This window comes from Chinchilla lanigera, unplaced genomic scaffold (genome assembly GCF_000276665.1).
Source record: "Chinchilla lanigera isolate Chin_1 unplaced genomic scaffold, ChiLan1.0 scaffold00083, whole genome shotgun sequence".
NCBI lineage: Eukaryota > Metazoa > Chordata > Mammalia > Rodentia > Chinchillidae > Chinchilla > Chinchilla lanigera.
Window position 1 is genome coordinate 8,458,716 of NW_004955484.1, and position 25,107 is coordinate 8,483,822.

A 25,107-nucleotide genomic window follows, 5' to 3' on the forward strand; every position below is an offset into this window, starting at 1 on the left:
TTTTTTTTTTTCCCCTCCGGTACCAGGAACCGAACTCACGACCTTGTGCTTGCCAGGCAGGCGCTTTGCCACTGAGCTAAATCCCCAGCCCCAAAATCAATCATTTTAATGTATATCATTTGGCCAAAAAAGGGCATGTATACCATAATGTATGGAAAGGTTTAAGAAAAATTATAGGACGAAATACACACACAAGAATAGTAATTCACTGATAATTTAATGCTGTAGAACACTTTTTCTTTTCTTTCTCTCTCTTTTTTTTTGGGACAGGGTCTCACTATGTAATTCAGGCTGGCCTTGAACTCACTATGTAGCCCCAGGATGACCTCAAACTCTGCGGGATCCTCCTGCTCCTGCTTCCTCCTCCAAAGTGCTGGGATGACAACCGTGCACCACCCAACAAAATTTGTATTTAAAAATGTTAAATATTAATAAAATTACGATGTCCATATTTCTAAGAACAGTCAAAGAATACTTGAATGTTTCCTAAGAGACTCCATCTTATTTTATTTGTCCGTTATTTTTTTTTCCTTTTTTTGGTACCAGGGATCAAACCCAGGCATTGGAATGCTGTGCAACACCCTCAACCCAAGCCTCCATTTTATTGTAAAACCCTAAAAGGCAAAGGATTTTGCGGGTGTTTTAATATTTAATTTGGCCAAAAGGGGATAGACAAAAATAAACCAGAAATAGGGTTAACAAAATTTATTAGGATTGGCTTTCTTTTTTTTTTTTTTTGTCTTTTTGAGACAGGGTCTCACTATGCAGTTCAGGCTGGCCTTGAGCTCACTTTGTACCCTAGGCTGGTCTCAAACCCACAAGGATCCTCCTGCCTTGGCCTCCAGAGTGCTGGGATTACAGGCGTGTGCCACCACACCCGGCTACGATAGGATGTAAGTGTATTTAACTAGTATGTACAGTACAAATTTTAAAAAGTTACTGTATCCTCTGGTTGTAAAGTAGGAACTATTCTAAAGGGGTGGAGGGGAAGGTGAAAGAAAACTGAGATGCGTTATACATATGTGAGATAGGAGATTAGGGCATGGTCAGCTGGCTAGGCAAGTGGGTGTGCCAGGACTTGCACAGAAAAACAGTTTCTATCAGAATGTGATACCTTCAGTTCTCACAAGAACTGAATTGGGGATTTTCTTTTTTTGTCTTTTTGAGACAGGCTCTCACTATGCAGTTCAGGCTGTCCTTGAACTCACTTTGTAGCCCAGTCTGGCCTTGAACTCACAAGGATCCTCCTGCCCCAGCCTCTCCAGTGCTGGGATTACAGGCGTCTGCCACCATGCCTGGCTTGAATCGGACTTTTGATAGGACAGCTTAGACCTGATGTCAGCCTGAGGAGTGGGAGACACAAAAGATGGCTTCCTTTAAGCGCCTGGCCACCGTGTTCTCTTTCACAGTGGTCCCTTCTCATCCTGCAGTGTGTACTTCTTTTCCTATTTTTAGTTGGCATACATTTGCTCTACAGGGTCTGTTCCTTTTTCTACCTTTAATAAAGTAAATATAAAACCTTGCTACCTTTTGCACTTGTCTTGACCAACTGTTTGTTCAGGGCAGAAAGAACCTAGAAAACCTCTAGGAGACTCCAGTACCTCAGAACGTGGTAACACATGTACCAATTCCCCACAATGAATGTAATCACTATGTATTGCAAACACATACTAAAAACCAAAACAAAAAACTGCTCTAGACTTAATATAAAAAAATTTGCTTCAAGGACTGAGGATGTGGTTCAGTGGTAGAACACCTGCTTAGCATGTGCAAGGCCCTGGTTTAGAACCCCTGCACCATTTAAAAAAAAAATTCACTGCCAGGTGTGGTAGTGCATGCCTATAATCCCAGCAGTCAGGAGGCTGAGGCAGGAGCATCACTCTGAGTTTAACGCCAACCTGAACTATTAACAACAACTATATATAAATATTAAATTAAATATTATATATATTACATATGTAATATAAAAATTCACTTTAGATTTTAAACATCAAAAATGCAGTTTGTGCCAGGTGAGGGATGCTTCTAATCCTAGCATTGGGGAGCCTTAAGCAGGATGAACTCAAGTTGCAGGGCAGCATGGGCTATACAGTGAGACCCTGTCTCAAAAAAAAAGTAATACATAAAATTATACAGCTAATAATCCGAGACACCCGGAGTATATTTTAGTTTTATCACTCTAACAACTGCTTGGCATCACTGAGCTTCTCTCAAGGCGTCGGAGTGGGAGCAGTGAGAGAATCAATAGCAAGCTTCTGTCTGTTACGAGGCTACAGTCCAGGACTTTTTTTTTTTCTTTTTCCCGTGAGTTTTTCTTGACTGTGCACCCTACATAATGAATAGAACAAAAATAAAACTGCTTTTATGCTTGTCCTCACATACCTCATCTCTCCAGATCTTCTGCTTTTACAACGTATCTTTGAAGATATATTCAAAAAGTGAAACAAATTGTGTTTTCACAAAATTTCTCTAGGTTATTTCCGTTTCTGTGCTCTTCCCACCAAATCACTTAATGTGTAGTAAATAAGAACAGATTGCAGTGTTGTCTTTTTTTAAAAAAAGTAGTTAAAAAGTGCCTTCCTTTGTAAGGAAAATGAGCTGCAACTCCGTCAGAAATCTGCTCAATAGGTCTCGTATCTTCAGTTATATCACGACTGATGAGAGGCATCACTCAAGGTCATACCTTTGTTTCTGGGTGAAAAGTACTGTGAATAAATAGTAAGCCTAAAAACTGTAAACAGTAAGTCTAAAACTGCCCAAAGAATAAGTAACATTTTAAAAGCTTAAGCAAAACTGGGAAACACTTTTTGTTTTTTACATTTTTTGATGCTGGGGGTTGAATCCAAGGCCTCATACACAATAGGCAAGTGCTTCTGCCACTCAACAACAGCTTCAGCCCTTCTGAAATTTTTAGACAGGGTCTGGTTAAATTGTCCAAGTTGGCTGGGCCTGGTGGTGCATACCTATAACCTTAGCTCTTGGTGGGCTGAGGCAGGAGGATCACTGCAAGTTCGAGGCCAGCCTGGGCAACACGGAGAGTTCAAGGCCAGTGTGAGTTATATATTGAGACCTTGTCTCAAAAAACAAAAATAAATAAATAAATAAAATTGAAAAGCTTGGGTTGGCCTTTAACTTGTCTGTCTTTCTTTCTTTCTTTCTTTCTTTCTTTCTTTCTTTCTTTCTTTCTTTCTTTCTTTCTTTCTTTCTTTTTTTTCTTGGCTTTTTGAGACAAGGTTTTACTATGGAGTTCAGGCTGGCCTCAAACTCACTTTGTAGTTCAGACTGGCCTCAAACTGATGGTGATCCTCTTGCCTCAGCCTCTTGAGTGCTGGGATTACAGGTGTGTGCCACCATGCCTGGTTTGGCCTTTAATTTGTGGCCCTCTTGCTTCAGCCTCCCAAGAAGCTGGGATTACAGGCAAGTGCAATGATGCTGCTTACAAAAAGTCTTTATTTCCTAATCTGTATTGCATAAAAGCAGTAGTTTCTATTCAACCTCCTGGCACAGAGAGCGGTGCAAGATGCCCCTCCTTTTTTTTGCTATACTATATTGCTTTACATTGAGCTTACATCATCAGTCCTTTTTAGTTTTGACATAGGATCTCACTAAACTACCCAGGCTGACTTTGAATTTGTAATTCTCCTATCCCAGCCTCTTGAGTGCTGGGGATTACAGGGACGTGCCACCATGCCCGGCAATAAGATGCTTAACACCAGATCCTAAGTATCCTCAATACAAGTGTGACAGATCAAACATAGCTATGAACATGTATTGATGCAGTAAAATTCTTTCTTTCTTTTTTTGGAAATGGAGTCTTGCTACACAGTTCATGCTGGCCTTAAATTCACCATGTAGCCCATGCTGGCCTCCAAATCTCTGCAATCCTCCTGTCTCAGCCTGCTAAGTGCTAGGATTACAGGCATGTGCCGCCACAAATTTGTTTACAAACAAATGTAAACATTTGTTTACAAACAAATCTAACAATGCAGTAAAATTCGGTATACACATTCTTAAATATCCACAGTTCTCTAGGACTTTAAAACACCTTGAGGGATTCCCTTTAGCACAGAGTTCCTACCACCATGGTCTCCTGCTGATGAGCATCAGCTGTTATGCTGCAAAAGACTGGACTAAAAAATCTGAACCCAGTCTCAGTTCTGCTGCTTATTAGTTGTGTGACCTTTGGAAAGTCTAACTCTGTAAATGTCACTGTCTACCTCAGAGGCAGAGAAACAGTAGAATGGATTCGATAACAAGTAAGAGAATGATATGCAAAGGTTTACATCTATACCTTCTCTTTATGCACAAATGACCTTCTGTTTATGTACAAATGACGCCTTCTTGCCTCTAAAAACCATCCTTTACTGGACGTTTTGTTCCATAGTCACAAAATTATGCTCTCCCAGATTTATGCTCTTCCCCGTTCCTGCACTTACTCAGTTGTTCCCTGATCCTCACTTACTGAAACATATACTCACCTTCCAAGACTCAGCTCAAATGTCACTGACTCACAGAAGTCTCGCTGAATCCTCCCTATGAAGGAGTTGTCACGTACCTCTGCACATCTTCTAGCGTACTTCTTTTATTCCAGTTACAGTAACTCAGAATTGCTGCACTGTTTAAACCGTTGAGTCCTGTACAGGTCTGACTGGAAAGCCCCAGGAGCCAGAGTGCCACGTAGTATTTACCTTCCTTGCCCCTTACGCTTAGGATTTAGGATTTATTTTTATTTCATAAAGGACTATGGATTTAATATCAGCTTCACAACTGAGTACCACAGGGAACTCAGCCTTTCCAGGTCGATGAAAGGAGATGGCTGATCTACAACTACTTCCCTATAGTAGATGAATTCTGAATTTGAGAACTAAAATTCTGTATCTATGTTTCAGAATCTTTAGAAAGTTCACACTGGGCAATAGTTTCACATAGTTTTCACTGACTACATACTCAGACAAATTTTGCTATTGTATAAGTGACAAAACCAAGGATAAACTCTAAAATTGTTAGTTGAAAATCATTTTCAGTTTTTGAAATAACTAATATTTCTGAATTCTCCAGCTTATATTCATCTCTTAAAATCAGAAATTTGCATGACAATTTGCTAATTATATAATTTTTTCTTTTAAATCTTTGCACTAACAGCTGTAGCAGCAGCAAGAAACTAGCCCATTGACATTTCCTGGCTCTGCAAGCTGGCACAGCCACAAAGGAGCAGTTTCTTTACTTGTGTGAGTCTCCTTGAGGACAGAATCTCTATCTTAACACATTCCTAGTATTCCTAGTATCTAACTCCAAGCCTTGGGGAAGGATGGCATTCAGCAATATTCATTGAATTAATGCCCATGAATTACATTCTCTAGACCCTGTGACCTTACTATATATTCAGAAGAAAAGATGTCCTGTTCAACAGGAGATATTAGTGGTAAAATGGACAGACTTTTAAGCATAGATTTTCACATCCATGCTCAATTATACATGGATATCTTTCTAGTAACAGCTTTTTAAAATATAAATACTTTTATTTATGAACAGGTCCTATGACAGACTAGAACTGCGTCTTGCCCCAGGCAATCACATGATCCCCAAAGGCTAAAGTACCCACCTTTTTTTTTTTTTTTGTACCCTATTCTTCAAACTCCCCTCTTTTTTTTTTTTTTTTTTTTTTTTGTGGTACTGGGGATTGAACTCACAACCTTGCGCCTGCCAGGCAGGCACTTATGCCACTGAGCTATAGCCCCATCCCCCTCTCCTCCTTTTCCTAGTTGTACTTTCTTTATAAATGACTACTGCTTTTTGCTCTTTGCTTTCCTTCATTCTACCTTCCCCAAAAGGTGTTTTTGGGTTTTTTGGTTTAAGATTATGTTGCCCACACTGTCTCAAACTCTTAAGAGTCAAGTGATCCTTTCACTTGGCCTCCTGAGTGCTGGGACTGCAGGCATATGCTACCTCAATCAGTAATAACAACTTATTTAAAAAGCCAATCACATGCCAGTCAGTAATGCATGGTAGCTTTTTCACAACTTTTGAGAATAAAAGTCCTAAATTTTCACTGCTTCAAGAATACACAGATGAACTTACCATCATCTAAAGTGATGTCCTGTAGACCAATGGTTGCAAAGTTAGGTTCCCGATCTTCGGGATCAGGTTTAATGCTCACAGGTGCCCCGTCAGGGGGAAATGATGCTGGATCACACAAACTGCGACATATTAAGGATGAAGGTGCAGAAAGACCTCCTTGGTTTGTACTTTGTGCTTGAGTCGAGTGCTGTCCAGAATGCATTCTAGTGGCTAGAGATGGTGATGAAGCAGTTCCTGAGCTAGGAGATTGGTAAGGCATAGACTGTAGCTGAGGGGATGGTGGCCCAGAAAGTGGTGAACTAGCCAGGGGATGAGAGGCTGCTGGGGAAGCTGTTGCAGGTCCTGAATGTGAAGGACCATATGTAATAAGTTGCAACTGAGGGGAAAGCTGACCCCCGACCTGGTCAGGCACTGGCGAAGAAAGAGATCTCTGTCCTGTGTTTGAACAATGGTATCCCATCAATTGCAGATTAGGCGAGGGTTGCACAGAATGAGGTGTATGCGCTAAGAGATGTCCCGCTGAGCCTGAATTTGAAGAATGAAATGGTATGGATGACAGTGGTTGACAACCAAGATTTACTAAACTAGGAAGAGCTGTATCCTGCTGAAACAAAACTGGATCAAATTCTTGACTAGAGGCAGCAGTAACAGGAAGACAAGTTGGTCCATTATATACAACATTACTTTGCATAGGTTGATAGGAAGACCCCACAGGAGAGGTTGGTGTAACCTGAAAAGGCTGGTGCACTATTGAAGGTGTCATATGTTGTTCTTTACCAGTACCCTCATCCCTACACTGCAGCTGTGGTAAATGGGATGAGGTTACCATGGATGTATATGGTTGCTGGACAGGACAAATCAAGCTTCTCTGTGCTGACAGGGCACTGTCATGTGGGTGCCCTGGATCCGAGGAAGGCCTCTGGGTCTGGGCAGAATGAGGCACAGGTAAAGGTGGAACTGAAGATAAATCAATTTCTTCTCTGTGTTCTTGCTTCATCAAAACTGAAAATAAAATGATTAAAACAAATGTTAAACAATACATAAAATAATGACAGGTCTTCGCTGTAGTATACATAGCTGAAGCATATATTCAAGCCAGGGATGGCAAACTTTGATGACTTCAGGGAAAGCAAGTCATGTGTATGCATTGTGCATAATGGTGTACATCTGTAATCCTAGTACAGTAAGTCCCTGAGTTATGAACATTTGAGATGCAAACTTTCCCAGACACAAACAGATCTTGCATTACTAGCATTTATAGATGCAAACAAACTGAAGAAGTAGCTCACATGTCTGCAGGACATTGTCACAGTTGTGCTGTTGTGCGCTTACTGTGCAGGGCAATAGCATACCGTAGTCGTACCATGCTCAATCAAAGCCCAGTATGTCCAGAAGCAAGAGGAAAAGCAGTGGTGATATGGAAGGCACTACTAGGAAGTTCAAAGCAATATACATTCTATATTTGTGTCAAATATGTGTAAGACCTACTTTGGGCAAATGTATGGACTTACAAACAAATCTAACTTATGAATGTTCTCCCAGAATGGAACTCATTTTTAGGTCAGGGACTTAATGTACTCAGGAGGCCAAGGCAGGATGATTGCAGCAAGTTTGAGGCCAGCCTGGGCTACATAGGGAGTTCAAGGCCACCCTGAATTACATAGTGAGACCCTAATTCAGAAGCATGAGTCTGACATAAATGGAATTTCTGGTTTATAATACTTTTTCACATTTACCTATTTTATTTTATTTTTTTTTTGTTTGTTTGTTTTTTTTTCCAGTACCAGGTACCAAACTCACGAACTTGCACTTGCCAGGCAGGCGCTGTGCCACTGAGCTAAATCCCCAGCCCCTTACCTATTTTGATTTTATAGCATCATGGGGTGATTAAAAGAAGTTCTGAAATCAACAAGAAGTTAAAAAATAAATTAATTTTCTTTTGTTCTTTTTCTTTCTGTTTGCTTTTTTAGAGACAGGGTTTCACTTTATAGGGCAGGCTGGTCTTGAACTCACTATGTAGCCCAGGATGGCCTTGAACGCATGGCAAACCTCCTGTCTCAGCCTCCCAAATGCTGGGATTACAGATACGCACCCCTATACCTGGCTATAACTTGTATTTCTTTCTGTCATTTTTTTTTTCTTTGAGACAGGGTCTCACTATGTAGTTCAGGCTGGCCTTAAACTCACTTTGTAGCCCAGGCCGGCCTCAAACTCACAATGTGATCCTCCTGCCTTATCCTGAGTGCTGGGATTATAGGCATGCACCACCATGCTTGACTAAAAGTCTTATAATCTTCACAAAATAAAAATACTTCTTTTACTGTCAAAAGGAGGCAAGACTCTACACCTGTAATTCTAGCATTCAAAAGGCTTAGGTAGGAGGATCACTGTCAGTTCAAGGCCCGCCTGGGCTACATAGTGAGTTCAAGGCCAGCCTGGATGACACTGTAAGACCCTGTCCCCCAGAAATGTAACAAAAAAAAGTAGGCAGCAATAAGACCCAAGTCAAGGTCAAATCTCATCTATTATCAAATTCCTGTCTGCCGGGTATGGTGGTGCATGCCTGTAATCCTGGCACTCAGGAGGCTGAGGCAGGAGGATTGTTATCAGTTCGAGACCTCCCTGGGCTACAAAGTGAGCTCAAGGCCAGCCTGAACTGCATAGTGAGACCCTGTCTCAAAAAGACAAAAAAGCCCAAAAAACAAAAAAAAACCCCAAATATTCAGAACAAGTTGAATTTTAGAAACAGATTAACTCTATCTTTTGTGTTATATGAACTCATTCTCAAATTTAGAATACTGATGTATGCAGTGGATCCAGAAAAAATTATTGGTCTATTATAGGTCAGTGGTCTAGTGATTTTCAAACCATGGGTAGCCTCATATTCACCTTCAAATAGTAGATATGGTGTTATTTTTTTCTTTTTTGGTACTGGGAATGGAACTCAGGACTTTGCACTTGCCAGGCAGGTACCGTGACACTAAGCTATATCCTAGACCCTAAATAGTAGATATGGAAGAGCAGGATTCAGAGGACAGAAGTATGGGAGACTGTCAAGCTGTGTTCTCCTGAGAAGCTAAGTCCCTTGCCTCAATCTTTACCTGACCTTTATCTCAACCCTATTCACTGAGATATACAGAGCTGGCTGTATTGAACCAGACATTCCCTTAATTGGCTAAAAGAATGTGATACAGTCCAGCCAAGATGGCAACATGTCTCATTGTAGCGTGAGGCCAAAAACTGCTCCTCCTGCTGATGGCTGGAATGGGGACTCGAGCGAAAGCCTGTGAGATTCCAGGGCTAAGACATAAGATAACATCTCAGCTGAGGCTACAGGACTCAGAAAGAATTATACCTTACTGGCAGTAAAGGTGCTAGCCTTGTATACATGAAGCTATCTATTGTACTGTTAATTGGAGGGCCTCTGTGACTGGTACAAAGCTGCTCTGTTTCTCCTTACAGGCAATGCCTGCAAAGCTTCTCTTCCCCAGCACTCTGCAAGACTCCCATTCACCTCCCTGATTGATACCAATAAAAGCTATGAGCTATTGATAAAAGGTGAAAGATATATATGATCTGAAGACAAACTAGAGTTTGCCATGAGCTTTGGGACTCATGGCTTTTTGTTCCACAGAGAACACTTGTCATCCCAGAGCAACTCAACTACAGACCTTACTCTCTTTGTCTTTCTTTTGTGTCCATGTGCCATACTGCCAGGTGGGAGACTGAACCCTCCGTGGGGGTTTTGATATAGAAGCTCTATTTTTCCTCCTCCAGTGCAAACAGAGTAGCTTAGCTGTCTTTAATTCTGTTACAGAATACCACTGCTTTCTGTTTAAAGGTTTATATGAAAAATAAAATAATCTAAACAATTTGAAATCAACTTAGTTTTATGTTTTCAGAGGATACCTTCTCTGGCAGGGCTGAGGCTTGATCTCCTGGCACTAGAGCAGCACCCCTCCACCCACCAACCACAACCCAAAAGGCTGGTCCAGTCAAAGAACACTCAGAATACTTTCCTATAGGCACAATGTCATACATGAGAGTTTGGCTGTAATGCTGCCCCTGGAAGCCCCATTATTCCAAAACTAGACTTGAGATGGCACCTATAACACAAATAACTTCTGCTGGGCCTCAAAAGGAGGTGTTTTGCTTTAAACAGCTTCAAGCATGCTGACATAAGGTGGGGGCTCCCACGCTGGAAGCTCAGAAGTTGCAGGATGAGTAAAAGTCCAGACAGTACCACAGGACAGAGCTATGCTCTATTACCATCTGTGGTTAGGTGAATTTATGAATCAGATACACATGCTGGGAAGCTGCCCCTACTTTATAGAGTACTGGACAAATAATGTTAATTATGATATTTAATAAAAAAAAGGTAAAAGAAACAATCATTTGCAATGAATGACAATTCATTTCCATTGGCTGCATAGTAAGAAACAAAACAAAACAAACAAAAGAAGTGCTAGAGAAAGGACAGTAACAAACCAGAACAAAGACTGTCCAAACACTAATATGTGTTTATTTTTCCTTCAATTAAAGCGTATGTCTCTTTATTCACCTTCTATTAACCATAGGGTTAGTAATGACAATCCAGCATTCTTGCTCCACTTTTGATTTCTACTGATTTGCATTCTTACATGTAATGCCTACTAGGATTCTGTGTTTTATATTGTCCTCCCAATTCACAAAGTGATACATTAAAGGCAGCATGTTCTCTATTTGCCTTTTAGTTACTACCATTTTAAGATAGTAATCAAACCCTCTAATTTTCTAACCTTACTGCTTTTTCTTCCTCCTATTCCAGATGTCCTCTTCTTTCTTATTCAAGTTAGAGCCTATAGTTCTTCATCCCAACAGCACCTGAGAACACCTTAGGACAATATGTCCGGCGTAAATGACACTCTGAAAGAGCACAGTATCTATATTTTACTATCTGCCTTGAGCAATTCAAGTACTGCTTTAGAATGTTACACAGCAAGACTGGTCAGGGTCTATAAATTCATGAATATCAACAACCAAGGTGACCTCCAATCAAGTCTAGAGTCCTACTAGGTTTCTGTGGTCAACTTACTCTCCCTTTAATTACAGCTATTTCATACCATTGCTATGATCTTCAGCCAAATCACCCACATTCTCCTCTAATCCTAATTCTTTGTAGAAAAATGAAGCTATCACGTGGGAATTCTCTAAACTCTCCGCTATTAAATCTACAAATTGTCCTCACTTATAGCCATTTACCTATCTTCTTTATCTCTCCTTCTGTTTCTTTCCCTAGGACCCACTCCAATCTATGTTTTAAAATCTCATCCTGCTGGGCGTGGTAGCACAGGCCTATAATCCCAGTATTTGGGAGGCAGAGGCAGGAGGATCATTGCAAGTTCAAGACCAGCCTGGGCTACAAAATGAGCTCAAGGCCAGCCTGAACAGCATAGCGAGACTTTGTCTCAAAAAGACAATACAAAACAGAACAAAAACTCATCCTTTCCTACTTTTGTTAGAAATTGGATATTCTTTTTTTTTTTCCTCAGAAATTTAATACTCTATCACCACTGATGCTGTTTTCTTATTTTTTTTTAAATTTAGGATATTATATTGTATAGCAATTCAAAACAAATTAAACAGTTTAACTTATTGATACACATATAAGCATTTCAAAAGCATCATGAAATCCAATTATGTGGTGCATAACGTAGACAAAAGTACAATCTAACATTATGAAGACATTTGCTAAATAAAAGCTCCCTGTGCCGGGCATGGTGGCACACGCCTGTAATCCTAGAATTTGGGAGGATGAGGCAGGAGGATCACTGCGATTTCGAGAACAGCCTGGGCTACAAAGTCAGCTCAAGGCCAGCCTGAACTGCAGAGCGAGACCCTGTCTCAAAAAGACAAAAAAAAAAAAAAGCTCCCTGTAAGACCATTATATATAAACATGGGAGGGGCTGGGGATATAGCTCAGTGGCACAAGTGCCTACTTGGCAAACACAAGGTCCTGAGTTTGACTCCCGCTACCCCCAAAAAAAACCAAAAAGAAAAAAGCCAACATATAAACATGGGTAAGGTAGGTGCAGACTAATTCTGTGGAATCTTTTTGAAATTGAAAGTCTAAAACACAATACATTTTTCATGTAGGCACCAAGTTATTCTAAAAATTTTTCATAACGGTAGTTCTGATATTTCTTTCATCAGATACTCTACATCAATGATATATGTGATTTGCCAGGGGAAAAAAAATCCCCCCAAACCAAAACACCATTCCACATCCTGTACACGTAAATATATCACTCTCACTGGAAGTGCCATCAGCATAGTCTTTGTAACTAGTCCAAAGCATATATTTAAGAAGTTTTTATAAATTGTTTGTGATGTTCATTATATTTAATTCTTATGCCAAACTGTTTGCTGATGAAGACAGCATTGTGCTTCATGCAAGAATGGAAACCTCAAAATAAGCACCATAAAGCTTCTAAAACTTATGGGAGAATAAACTAGGATGGCCCACAGATGAAACCCACAACGTTGGAATTATAAATGTTTAGAGTGACCCAGACTGGAAGACAAGCCCAAACCACCATTAGAAGAATGAAATAAGATATGTTCTAAAGTGTATCCTTAAAGTTTTGTCTCAGCCCTCAGTCTGAATAGTGAGGATTGATCCACAGTTCAGTCCAGCCAGCAGAAATTGACTGTGCAATTTTCTGTTGTATTTATTGTACAAAATATGTACATTCTAGAAGGTTCCTTTAGTGCTACACTGTTGTACTTTTTGTCCCAGCAATTTGAGGGCATGCAAATTCCACAAAGTCATGAGAACAGACCATGCTCCTTCTTTATCATATTAGACATGTTATCTGCAATCATTGTACTGAAGTCTAGAAGAAGATTCCAAGTATCTTTTAGTATTGATTGTTTATGATGTTCCAACAAAAATTTATTCCACAAGTCTAAGAATTTAAATCTTCCATTAAGCTCTAAATTCCAGTAGGCAACAGCCATTTCTAGATCTAATCCTTAAGACTGTCCTGGATTTTTGGCAAAACTAAAACTAAACTGGTAAAAATCCTTAAATCATCCTGGTTCTTTCAATTCTTGCTTCATTTTGGGTATTTGAGCCTTTAGCTTTTCTATGCTGTCACGTCCTAATTCTGTCATGCTGTCCAGGAACTCTGGCTTGGAGAACTCACATTGTGTTGCTGCTCTGAATTTCCATGCAGCGATCAAAACACTAATGCTGACTGGATCAAGTGCCAGGTCATCACAGAATTGTTGTATACCATCTAGTCCAATTTTATTTTCATCTTGAGGATCTTTGTATCTATTGTACAGTTGTTTTTCTAGCTGTCCAATGATCCTTTTACACTCGCTCATATATAAAGTTCAGGATTTTGGAAAAAATTATCTGTTACAACATCTAACTTCCAGTCATTTTGAGAAAGACAACTTATAGCAGTTTTTTCACTAGACTGTGTGAAGATCATAAACTGTCAAACTTTATCCTTCTGGGATGATTTCAACTTGTTCATGTTGGTGTCCCTCCTTTTCTGGCTCCACAATGAATGGATGGCGGCAGTGCTGGCTCCTATCATGGACTCACCCTGATGCTGTTTTCTGAAGTCTAAAATTTAGAGCTTAATGGAAGATTTAAATTCTTAGACTTGTGGAATAAATTTTTGTTGGAACATCACGAACGATCAATACTAAAAGATACTTGGAATCTTCTTCTAGACTTCAGTATATTCTTTTTTTTTTTTTGTACTAGGAATCAAATTCAGGACCTCATGCTTGCCAGGCAGGTGCTGTGCCACTTAGCTACATCCCCAGCTCAAAACTTTTTTTTGGTCTTTCTGAGACAGGGTCTCGCTATGCAATTCAGGCTAGCCTTGAACTCACCTTGTAGCCCAGGCTGGTCTCGAACTCGCAATGATCTGCCAGCCTCCCGAGTACTGGGATTACAGGCGTGCACCACCACGCCCAGGGCTTCAAAACATTCTTGAGTGAATTACCTTTTTAACTTTTTGGGCTTCTGCCATATCAATCTCACTGTCTACAGTGACTAACATGACAAAAGATTAAACTGGTCATTGACGCCTAGTAAAGAGACCAACAAAACGTGGGAAATGATTTCCAAAATACATGTCTCATCATGTCACTTTCCAGTTAAAACTCACATCTTAGCAGCTCTCATAAAATTCCATGATCCTACCAACCACAAGGTCTTCATTTGCTGGGGGTTTTTTTGGTACTAGGAATCAGACTTAGGACCTCGAGCTTGCCAGGCAGGTGCTATGCCACTGAGCTATATCCCCGGCCCCCTTTTTTTTTTTTTAAAGACAGGGTCTTGCTATGTAGTTCAGGCTGGCCTTGAACCCTGGCATCCCTGTCTGCCTCAGTCTCCTGGATGTTGGGGTTACAGGTGTGTGCCACCACATCTGGATGCTGCTGCCTTTTATCTGGAGTGTTCTTCCTTAATTTTTTTTTTTTTTTTTTTTTTGGTTTTTCTCTGGTACCGGGAACCAAACTCACAACCTTGCGCTTACCAGGCAGGCGCTTTGCCGCTGAGCTAAATCCCCAGCCCCTGTTCTTCCTTAATTTAACATAGTAATTAATAGTATATTACACATTCAAACCAGACTACCTGGATTCAAATTCCATCTCTGCCACTTATCCTGTATGACTTCAGCTCATTCATTTGTATAGTAAGGATGGCTGAGGCAGGAGACCAGACTGCACTACAAAGTTCAAGGCCAGCCTGAACTGTATAGCAAAACCCTGTCTCAAAAAGATAAAAACTTCCCAAAAAACAAAAAATAAAAACCAACAAAACCAAGGATGGTAACAGTGCCTTCCTTATAAAAGTATGGGGAGGATAAATGAGTCATTATGTATGAACTACTTAGACAAGCACCTGGCACACACTAACTGTTCTATATTTGCTGAATAAATAAAACAAACCTAGGATGTACTTGGGCATAATAGGAACTCAGATTTTGAAGCCAGATTGTATGTGTGAGCTTTGGCTCTAAGAATTATTATTGTTTTTTTGTTTTATTTTGTTTTGAGATAGGGCCTTATGTAGTTCAGGCTGGCCTTGAACTTATCATGTAGTCCAGGATGGCCTCAAACTCCCAGTGATCCGTCTGCCTCAGCTTCCCAAGTGCTGGGTTAACAGGCATGCGCCACTATGCCTGGCTTGGCTCTAAGAATTATATCCTGTGAGACCTTGAGCACATTACTTAACTAATCCATTTCTTCTGAAAACAGTATAACAACACCTACCTCACAGGTCTACTATGAGGATTAATATAGAAAGGGGTTAGAAAAATACTAAGATCACACAATTATGATAATGCAATTATTTTCCAGTTATCACCTCAGTGATAACTTCTTCACTTTCAGTTTCTCATGACAAACTGGCTAGTAATTTTAGTGACTTATTAACTTCTGTTTTCCCACTAGGCTATAAGTTTCATGTAGGAAGAGACTAAGATAGGCCCTGCTACTTTGTAGACACTTTTAAGTTTTTTTTTTTTTTTTTTTTTTTTTTTTTTTGTCTTTTTGAGACAGGGTCTCACTATGTAGTTCAGGCTGACCTTGAGCTCACTTATGTTGTGTAGGCTGGTCTCGAACTCACAATGATCCTCCTGTCTCAGCCTCCCGAGTGCTGGTATTACAGGCATATGCCACCATGCCAGGCTACTTAAGTTTAAAAAAATGAAATGGCTAACCAAAATATAGTTTTGAAAGATGTTATATCCTACTTGAAAATTATCAGCTGGGCGTGGTGGCACACACCTGTAATCCCAGCACTTGGAAGGCTGAGGCAGGAGGAGTTTGAGGCCAACCTGGGCTACACAGTGAGTTCAAGGCAAGCCTGGACTATATAGCAAAACCCTAACTCAAAAAAACAAAACAAAACAAAAAAATTATCTAAAATATCTTATTTCCAAATAATATATTATCAAGTGATATAGATTTGGGAACACAAGTAGGTTTTATGGACTATAAATGAATATAAACAAGTTTTAAAAAGTTTATGTTTAAAAGTTTAAAAACATATGACAAATGAATAACAATTAATTGCCAGCACCCTCCCAAATACAAGTGTCTGGGCTGGGTGTGGTGGTGTATGCCTGTAATTTCCGCACTCTGGGAGGCTGATGCAAGGAGGACTGGAAGTTCAACCCTGGCTTGGGCAATTTGACCAGACTCTCAAAATTTAAACAAAGGGCTGGGGATGCAGCTCAGTGTAAAGGTCCTGGCTTTACCCTCTTCCCACCATACACACATCAAGTGCTATAATGACACTGTTATTATCTAGCTATAAAACCAGGAACTCCGACATTAATTATATATTCTCCACAGCCCATAATATCGTACATCTACTGCTTATGCAATGCAATTCCAACAAAAGGATTTTCTTTCTGGTAGTTTCTTGAAATAGCCTACCAATGAACTATATCCCCAGCCCTAAGATTTTTTGGCTGAGTGGGTTAAGACGAAAACACTACAAAGTGGGCAGGCTGCTTTTCTGTACGGCTCATGGTACAACCCAGGAGCAAACACAAATACTTCTCTTCCTAAAATGTTTATGATTCCTGAAACCTTCTGGGAAGACTTCAAACCTACATTCCATTTTCTAATTCTCTTGTAGTAAATCAGTACAACATAATAAATGATGGCATATCAAATATTTAAAGTCAATACAAATTTTATATTAAGCATATATTGGTCATCTACCTTAAGCACTCTAATATAGGACTCACTGAATAACTTTTTATTCATGAAAGAAAACTCTAAATTTCCACAAGAACTCATACCTGGTGTGTAAGTAAAACGTTGAGACTGGCTTTTTTTCCTCTTGCCATTGCAAAGATAAAAGTGCACCTGCACTGCAGCTGTAACCGCTGGGTTGTGATAGGGAGGAACTTCAAGGACAATGTGAGCCTAAGGGGCAGGGAAAGCAAGACTGTGTTACATCAGAACTAAAAATGAAACGCACCTGCTAAATTCAGAAAAATTCATGAGCCTAAACTACAAGGCTCCCCCATCATATGTACATCAACTGGTCAATAAATCATCGGGAGATTTACTACACATGCAGATACTTCAGAGCTGACAGAGACAAACTCTTCAATCATTAAAGGAAAAACTGTGTTTTTATTTTGAGATGAGGCCTCACAATGTCGCCCAGGCTGAAATCAAACAGTGGGCTCAAGTAATCTTCCTGTTTGGGCCTCTCCAAAGTTGGGACTACACGTATACACTACCACGCCCAGCTAAGAAATTGCTTTTTTTTTTTTTTTTTTTAAGAAATTGCTTTTTACTTATCCAATTGGGTTTGTACTTGTCTCAGAAATAAAAAGTTTTGCCGGGGTGTGGTGGCGCACACCTGTAATCCCAGCACTTGGGAGGCTGAGGCAGGATGATCGTTGCAAGTTCAAGACCAGCCTGGGCTACAAAGTGAGCTCAAGATCAGTCTGAGCTGTAGAGTGAGACCCTGTCTCAAAAAGACAGAAAAAAAAAAGAAATAAAAAGTTTTATCATACAGGATGGTAGCAATGTAGCAAAATACTTTGCTCTACTGAATATTACAAGTTACTATATAACTTTTTTTTCCCTTGAGACAAGGACTTGCCATGTACTCCAGGTTGGCCTCGAACTTACAGTGATCCTTTTGCCCCAGCCTCTTAAGCACTGTGATTACAGATGTGTGCCACCACACCTGGCTCTATGTATCTTAACATTCTGGTTGTTAATCATGTTTAATATTTGTCATACTGCATCATGGTTTACATTTCCTATCATAAATTTTATATAGAAAATACTCTAAATTCATAGTACAGAAAAATCTGTATCCATACTAAAAATAATTTTCTCGGGGCCAGTGGTACACGCTTGTAATCCCAGCTACCTACAAGGCTGAGGCAGCAATTTGGCAAGTTGGAGCCCCATCTGGGCAATTGATGAGACCCTGTCTCCAAAAAAAAAAAAAGAAAACAAAACCAAGAAAAAGAAGCCGGGCATGGTGGTACATGCCTGTAAGCCCAGCACTCAAGAGACTGAGGCAGGAGAACTGCCACAAATTCAAGGCTAGCCTCTGCTACATAGTGAATTTAAGGCCAGCCTGAACCACATAGTTTTTTGTTTTTGTTTTGTTTTTTTTTTTTTGCAACAGAGTCTCACCATGTAATGCAGACTGGCCTTGAACTCACTTTGTAGCCCAGGCTGGCCTTGAACCTGCAGCCATCTTCTTGCCTCAGCCTCCTGAGTGCTGGGATTACAGGCATGCGTCATCATACCCAACTAAAATTGTCCCATGGACTAGTTAGATGACACTGGATCTGGTAACCTAAGTCAAATTTCTACTCTTTTTTTTGGTACTGAGAATTAAGGACCTCACGTTTCCCTGGCAAGCACTGCCCTGCTGAGTTACACCCCCAGCCCCCTAAACTACCTAATGAGACCTGGTCTCAAAAAAGGAAAAAGAACAATAACAACAAAAAATCATAAACAGGGAGCGGGGGATGTAGCTCAGGGATACAATGTCCCTAGATTCAACCTTCAGAACCACAAAAGTCTTACATAGGGAAGGGTGAAAATCTTTAGTCCCCCATGAAATACAATCTTTATCCTAATTGCTACAAGTCTTTAGTAAGCACTGAGGTGAGATGGTATTTCCTAGCCCAGAGAAGACTTTATCTCCATTCCAGAGACTATAAGGGACCACAGCTTTCATTTCTGAAAGGGTTAATAAGGTATCCGAGGAGCTAGGTATAGTGTATGTTAAATATACAAATTGTTATCTTCCTATTTTTTGGCTACTGTGTGTGTTCGTTACTGAACTTGTTTTGAGTTCTTTACTGAATTAAGATAAATAAATTAATGGTAAAATAATCTACAAAATTGTTTCATGTCTAGTTTTTTCTCCTTTCTTTCTCTCGGTCTCTCTCTTTTTTTTCCCAGTAGTAGGCACTGAACCCAGGGTTTCTGCACTGAGCTAAATCTTCAGACCTTTTTTATTTTTTTATTCTGAGACATAGTCTCACTGAGTTGCTAAACTGCTGAGGCTAGACTCAAACTTGTGAGCCTCCTGCGTCAGCCTCTCAGAGTGCTAGGATTATAGGTATGTGCCACAACTCTGACAAATTTTTTCTAATATACAAAAAAGAAAAGAAAGACACACATATTATTTTTCTTAACCTTTCATACCAGAAGTGTTACCTTCAAATTTATAAAAATTCTAATTTAAGCCAGGCATGGTGGCTTACACTTGTAATCCCACCACTCTGGGAGGCTGAGACAGGAGAATTGCTATGAGTTTGAGGTCAGCCTCAGCTACAAAGTGAGTTCCAGGTCAGCCTGAACTGCACAGAGGGACCCTGGCTCAAAAAGACAAAAAAATAAAAATAAAATAAAATAAAATAAAAATTCTAATTTACTTTTTAAATTTCTCAATATCCTCATCTATACCACAAAGCAGTATTATTCAATTTTCTCATAAGATTCTTACATATTTCTTAAGAATTCAGGCAAATTTCTTACCCCTTGGCATTTTTCTCTGATTATTTTCCCTTCTACCTCCCACTGAGGTCGTCCATCTATTGAAAGAAACAATTTACAGTTAAAAGTATTCAAGTCAGAAACCATACAAACAAAATCTCATGCATATAGTATCCCATTTAAGGCAAAGGGAATCTTTTTCTCACTGATTTCCAACATGAAAAGAAAGTGTAATCATGGAGAAAACAGGGAGACAGACCTTAGGCCAAATGGCTTATGAATCCCAGAGTTTATTCTACCCATCTACGTAAGTGACACATGACGGCCCACTGAGAGCAGCCCACCAAATGGTGGCCAACTGTTATAGTTTATGTCTGTGTGTCCCCCCAAAGCCTCATGCGGCCCTGGGACAGGCTATTAGAGTTTGAATATGGGTGTGAGAGTTGCACCCGCCCGGGAGTGGAGAGTTTGCATATGTAAGGGACAGGAAAAGAGTGCTTGGGGCATTCCTCCCCCATTCCGCCTGCCCCGGTGTAAGTGAGTTGTTGCTTAGCTGTGGCTGCCGTCCTGAGTTGCAGCCCTCTGCCACGTGCCACTCTGCCTTATAATCTGCCAAGTACGGATTGAAACTTCCATGAACTGTAAGCGAAATAAACCTTTCCTTCCTTAATTTTGGGTGTCAGTTATTTTGTCCCAGCAGCAAGAAAAAAGTAACCAAGACACCAACTTAACTTGTGTACCTCAAATGATGAGATGCTCCCTCCTTCACCATGTAACCCATTCCTTTTCTGAAAAGAATTGGTGTCTGTCACATGTTCAAGGGAAGATGAAACTACCCAAAACAGACATGTTTACACAGTGAAAAGAGATGGAGTACTTTACCCAACTCACTCTGACATTCAGAAATATAAAGATTCCTCTCTCAGTAAGAAAATGAAAAACTAGCCTGGTGGAAAAAAAAAGGTAACACATGAAAAAGGAAACAAGAAAGGCCTATAAAAACAACAGGTCAGGTGTGGTGGCACACACCTGTTATCCCAGCACTCAGAAGGCTGAGGCAGGAGGACTGCCATCAGTTTGAGGCCAGCAAAGGCTAGACAAGCAAGTTCAAAGCCAGCCAGCACTACATAGCAAGACCCTGTTTTAAAAACAAAACAACAAAAAATACGTATCAGGAAAATTCAGATCCAAAGTTTAAGATTCCATTTTACCTCTATTACATTAACAATATTTTAAATCATGATGTTCTTGCCTATATCTACCGAGTGATAAGAACCAGAACATTCATAGCAGCATTGTTAGCAACTGCTCAATGTCTAGTACGAGAAAGGGTAATCAAATGTAGCACACAGTACAGTAAATCAAATGTAGCACACAGTACAGTACAGTAAAAAACTACATAGTAGTGAATGTGAAAGAATTGAGTTCCATGGAGTACTATGGATCAATCTTTTTTTTTTTTTTGGTTTTTTGGTTTTTCTCCAGTACCAGGAACCGAACTCACGACATTGCGCTTGCCAGGCAGGCGCTCTTTGCCGCTGAGCTAAATCCCCAGCCCCTATGGATCAATCTTAAAACATTTAATGGTGACCTCTGAAAAAAAGCAGTATTTAGGAAAAAATGTGTCATATTATAGACAGTCCCAAAATAGGAAAAACAATATAAACTAGAGCTATAAAGAAAACCAAGGGATCTGTCTGAGAAGGGGCAGCAGCAAGTCTTTAAATTATACTTCTTAAACTGGAAGGTATGGTTAAGTATATGTTTACATTATTTATTTCCTTTTTTTATTAAGTTTATTTGTACATTTTAGATATACATAATGATCACATTCAACATAGGGAATGTGTACCTGAACATGATATCTTGATTCCTCTTTTTTTCCCACTCTCTTCCCCTCCTTATTTACAAGGCTTTGTTGTAATGATATTCTATAATTTAAAAAAAAATTTTAAAGAGGGAACAAGATAGAATGTTTTGAATATGCTTAAGAAGGAATAAAATCAAACATGAAATTCTTTTATCTTTTCAGAAGTTCTTTTTTTTGTTTTTTGCTTTTTCTTTTCCAGTACCAGGAATCGAACTCACAACCTCATGCTTGCCAGGCAGGCGCTGTGCCGCTGAGCTAAATCCTCAGCCCCTTTTTTTCAGAAGTTCTGATATAACCCATATACTATAAATTTCATCTTTTAAACAGCACAATATAAACTAGGCGTGACAGCACATGCCTGTAATCCCAGCACTCTGGGGTTATACCCCTTACTCTGGGAGGCTGAGGTAGGAGGATCACAAATATAAGCCCAGACTGGGCAGTGCAGTAACTTGGTGAGATGCTGGCCCAAGATAAAAAATTTAAAAAGGGCTGGGAACATAGCTCAGTGTGAACGCCCTTAGGTTCAAGCCTCAGTACCACAAAAACAAACAAACAAGACAGAGTCTCTTAGTGTATTCACAAAGTAATACAATAATCATTACTAATTGCAGGTAATCCTTACTAACCTCAAAAGAAACACTATATGTATCAGCAGTTACTCCAGTTAGTACCTCCCTCCAACCCCTGGCAACCATGGTCTACTTACTTTCTATCTCTGTAGATTGCTTATTATGGGCATTTTATATAAATGGAACCATATAACGTATGGCCTTTTAGAGTGTATGCATATTTTACTGGGGAATGAAGCACTGAGCTACATCCTTAGTCTTCATTTTTTAAATTTTATTTTTATTTATTTATTTATTTTTTGAGACAAGGTTTTACTATGTAGTTCAGATTGGCCTTGAATTCACCATGTAGCACAGGCTGGCCTTGAACTCGAGGTAATCCTCCTGCCTCAGCCTCCCAAGCACTGGGGTAACAGGCATGTACTACCACACTTGGCCCTTATTTATTTTTTGAGATAGGGGTTCACCAATTTGTGCAGGTAGGACTCAAACTTATGAACCTTGTGCCTCAGCCTCCCTAAATGCTGAGATTATAGGTATGTGCTACCACTCCTGGCTTATATGTGATTTTTTATGTCTTTTTTTTTTTGTCTTTTTGAGACAGGGTCTCACTATGCAGTTCAAGCTGGTTGAGCTCACTTTGTAGCCAAGGCTGGCCTCGAACTCACAACAATCTGCTTGCCTCAGCCTCCTGAGTGCTGGGATTACAGGTGCATATTTAAGTTTTTGTGTGGTATGTTTTCAATTCTCTTGCGAGACAGAGCAAGTGTGTATATGTGTATGTGTCTACAGGAACAGAAATGCTCGAGAATTCCTCTATTTTTATTTTTTTGGTTTTTTTTTTTTTTGTCTTTTTGAGGCAGGGTCTTGCTATGCAGTTCAGGCTGCCCTTGAGCTCACTTTGCAGCCCAGGCTGGCCTCAAAGTCGCAACAATCCTCCTGCCTCAGCCTCCCAAGTGCTGGGATTACAGGCATGAACCACCACACCCAGCTAATTCCTCTATTTTTTTTTTTTCAGTACCGGTAATTGAACTCACGACCTTGTGCTTGCCAGGCAGTCACTGTGCCACTAAGCTAAATCCCCAGCCCAACTCCTCTATTTTTAAGGTATCCTTAAAGAGAATTTTTTTTCTTTAAAACAAGATCTCTCTATGTAGTTTAAACTGGCCTTGAACTTATGCTGGCCTCATATATGCAGGGATTCTCCTGTCTCAGCCTCCAGAATTATGGGATTACAAGTGTGCCCCATCACACCCCGCTGGATAATTTGATATTTACATGAAAATTTAATAAATGTTTGGCTCACAATAAAATCCAGGGTATAAATGAAGATTTGGAAATCTATGTTTGATTAATGTTACCAAAATACCTAAATGATTTAGTTCACGCTTTTTCTCCTTAGACTGAAGTCAATCAACTTATATTGTTTACCTTGTCCTTTTTCAAGAAAAATGATTTTGGATTCTGGAAGAAAATTAGACCCAGTCACAATCATTTCATGGCCTCCATTTACAGGACAGCTGCTGATACTGTACTTCTCAATATGAGGAAGTTCTTGAGCAGACCGCTGGGCTGTTTAAAGAGTTGAGAAAAGAGATGTTAGTTTAAAATATTTTGTATATAAACTTAGGCTGCATATAACATAAAAGGAAAAGTAGATTCTGAAATTAATTCATTCAGGTTTTTAAAATTAAAACCAGTGGTAACAATTCTTACAAAACAAAGCACTTTAGAGACCAAGGTAGTTATATTAAGTTGATGTAATTTTTAAATTATTTTCTTAGACTGTAATTGTAAATAAATAAATTAATGTCTTTAACTTGATACTGACTCCTACACATTTATCTTATTTTTCTTCTTTTTTTTGGTACCAGGAATTGAACTCAGGACCTCGCACTTGCCAGATAGGCGCTGCGCTGCTGAGCTACAAACCCGGCCCCCTTTTCTTGTTTTTAGTTTAAATCTTTTTTCCTCCTTGTAGTGGGAAATTGAACTCAATGCTTTTTTTTTTTTTTTTTTTTTTTTTTTTTGGTCTTTCTGAGACAGGGTCTCACTATGCAATTCAGGCTGACCATGACCTCACTTTGAGGCCAAGGCTGGTCACGAACTCGAAATGATCCTCCTGCCTCGGCCTCCCAAGTGCTCGGATTACAGGCATGCTCCACCAAACCTGGCAAACTCAATGCTTTGGGCATGCTAGGCAAGTACTCTCACTGAGCTACACACTCACTTCTAATTTAAATCTTTAAAGTATTTTTCCATGCAACTATCTGTTAAAATTTACAAATCTAATTATAAAATCATGTAAATTCAAAATGTATAATTATATTATGTACAATTAAGAGAAGACAAGCTAGGCTGGTGGCTCACACCTATAATCCCAGCACTTGGGAGGCTGAGGCAGGAGGACTGCTGCAAATTGAGGTGAGCCTGGGCTACACAGTAAGTTCAAGGACAAACTGAACTATACAGTGAGACCTTGTTTCCAAAAACAAACAAACAAACAAACAAAAAATTAATTAAAAGAGAAAGAGAGAGAGGACAAGTATCTAACAAGTGATCTTGGCAATCAAGAAAATACTTAGAACGTCACTGTAATATCTGGCTTCTAGTTTGGACAATTTCCTGAATAAATAATTGAAACATACACAAAATACTGAATTCTTTTGCTTTGTTTTATTTTTTAATTTTTGGCTTTTTCAGGTAGGGTCTCATTATGCAGTTCAGGGTGGCCTTGACCTCACTTTGTTGTCCAGGCTGGCCTTGAACTCTCAATGACCCTCCTGCTTCAGCCTCTCCGATGCTGGGATTACAGGCCTGCGCCACCACACCTGGCTGTTTCTCCTATTTTTGGTGCCACTCCTTTCCCTGATATTAATTGGTTCTAAATGGATATTATTTTCTAGAGATTTTATTTCTGGCTTTTCTTTCTTTGCTTTTCTTTTCTCTCTTTTTTTTTTGTCTTTTTGAGACAGGGTCTTGCTATGCAGTTCAGGCTGGCCTTCAGCTCATTTTGTAGCCCAGGCTGGTCTTGAAATTGCAATGATCCTCCTGCCTTAGCTTCCCAAGTGGTGGGATTACAGG

The 25,107-nt window shown here is 39.7% G+C and overlaps 1 protein-coding gene and 1 pseudogene across 2 annotated transcripts in view; both read right to left on the reverse strand.

Annotated features, from left to right (window-relative positions):
* Nucleotides 1-25,107, reverse strand: part of Nfatc3 (nuclear factor of activated T-cells, cytoplasmic, calcineurin-dependent 3) — a 124,241-nt gene that overhangs the window by 24,951 nt on the left and 74,183 nt on the right. For both annotated transcript variants that reach the window (XM_005403590.2, XM_005403589.2), the window contains exons 6-9: nucleotides 23,455-23,595; nucleotides 19,624-19,679; nucleotides 16,899-17,025; nucleotides 6,079-7,080 (exon numbers count right to left, since the gene is read on the reverse strand). In XM_005403590.2, the coding sequence (XP_005403647.1) occupies nucleotides 6,079-7,080; nucleotides 16,899-17,025; nucleotides 19,624-19,679; nucleotides 23,455-23,595 (1,326 nt within the window). The remainder of the gene's footprint in view (nucleotides 1-6,078; nucleotides 7,081-16,898; nucleotides 17,026-19,623; nucleotides 19,680-23,454; nucleotides 23,596-25,107) is intronic.
* LOC102011543 lies at nucleotides 12,744-13,885 on the reverse strand (annotated as a pseudogene).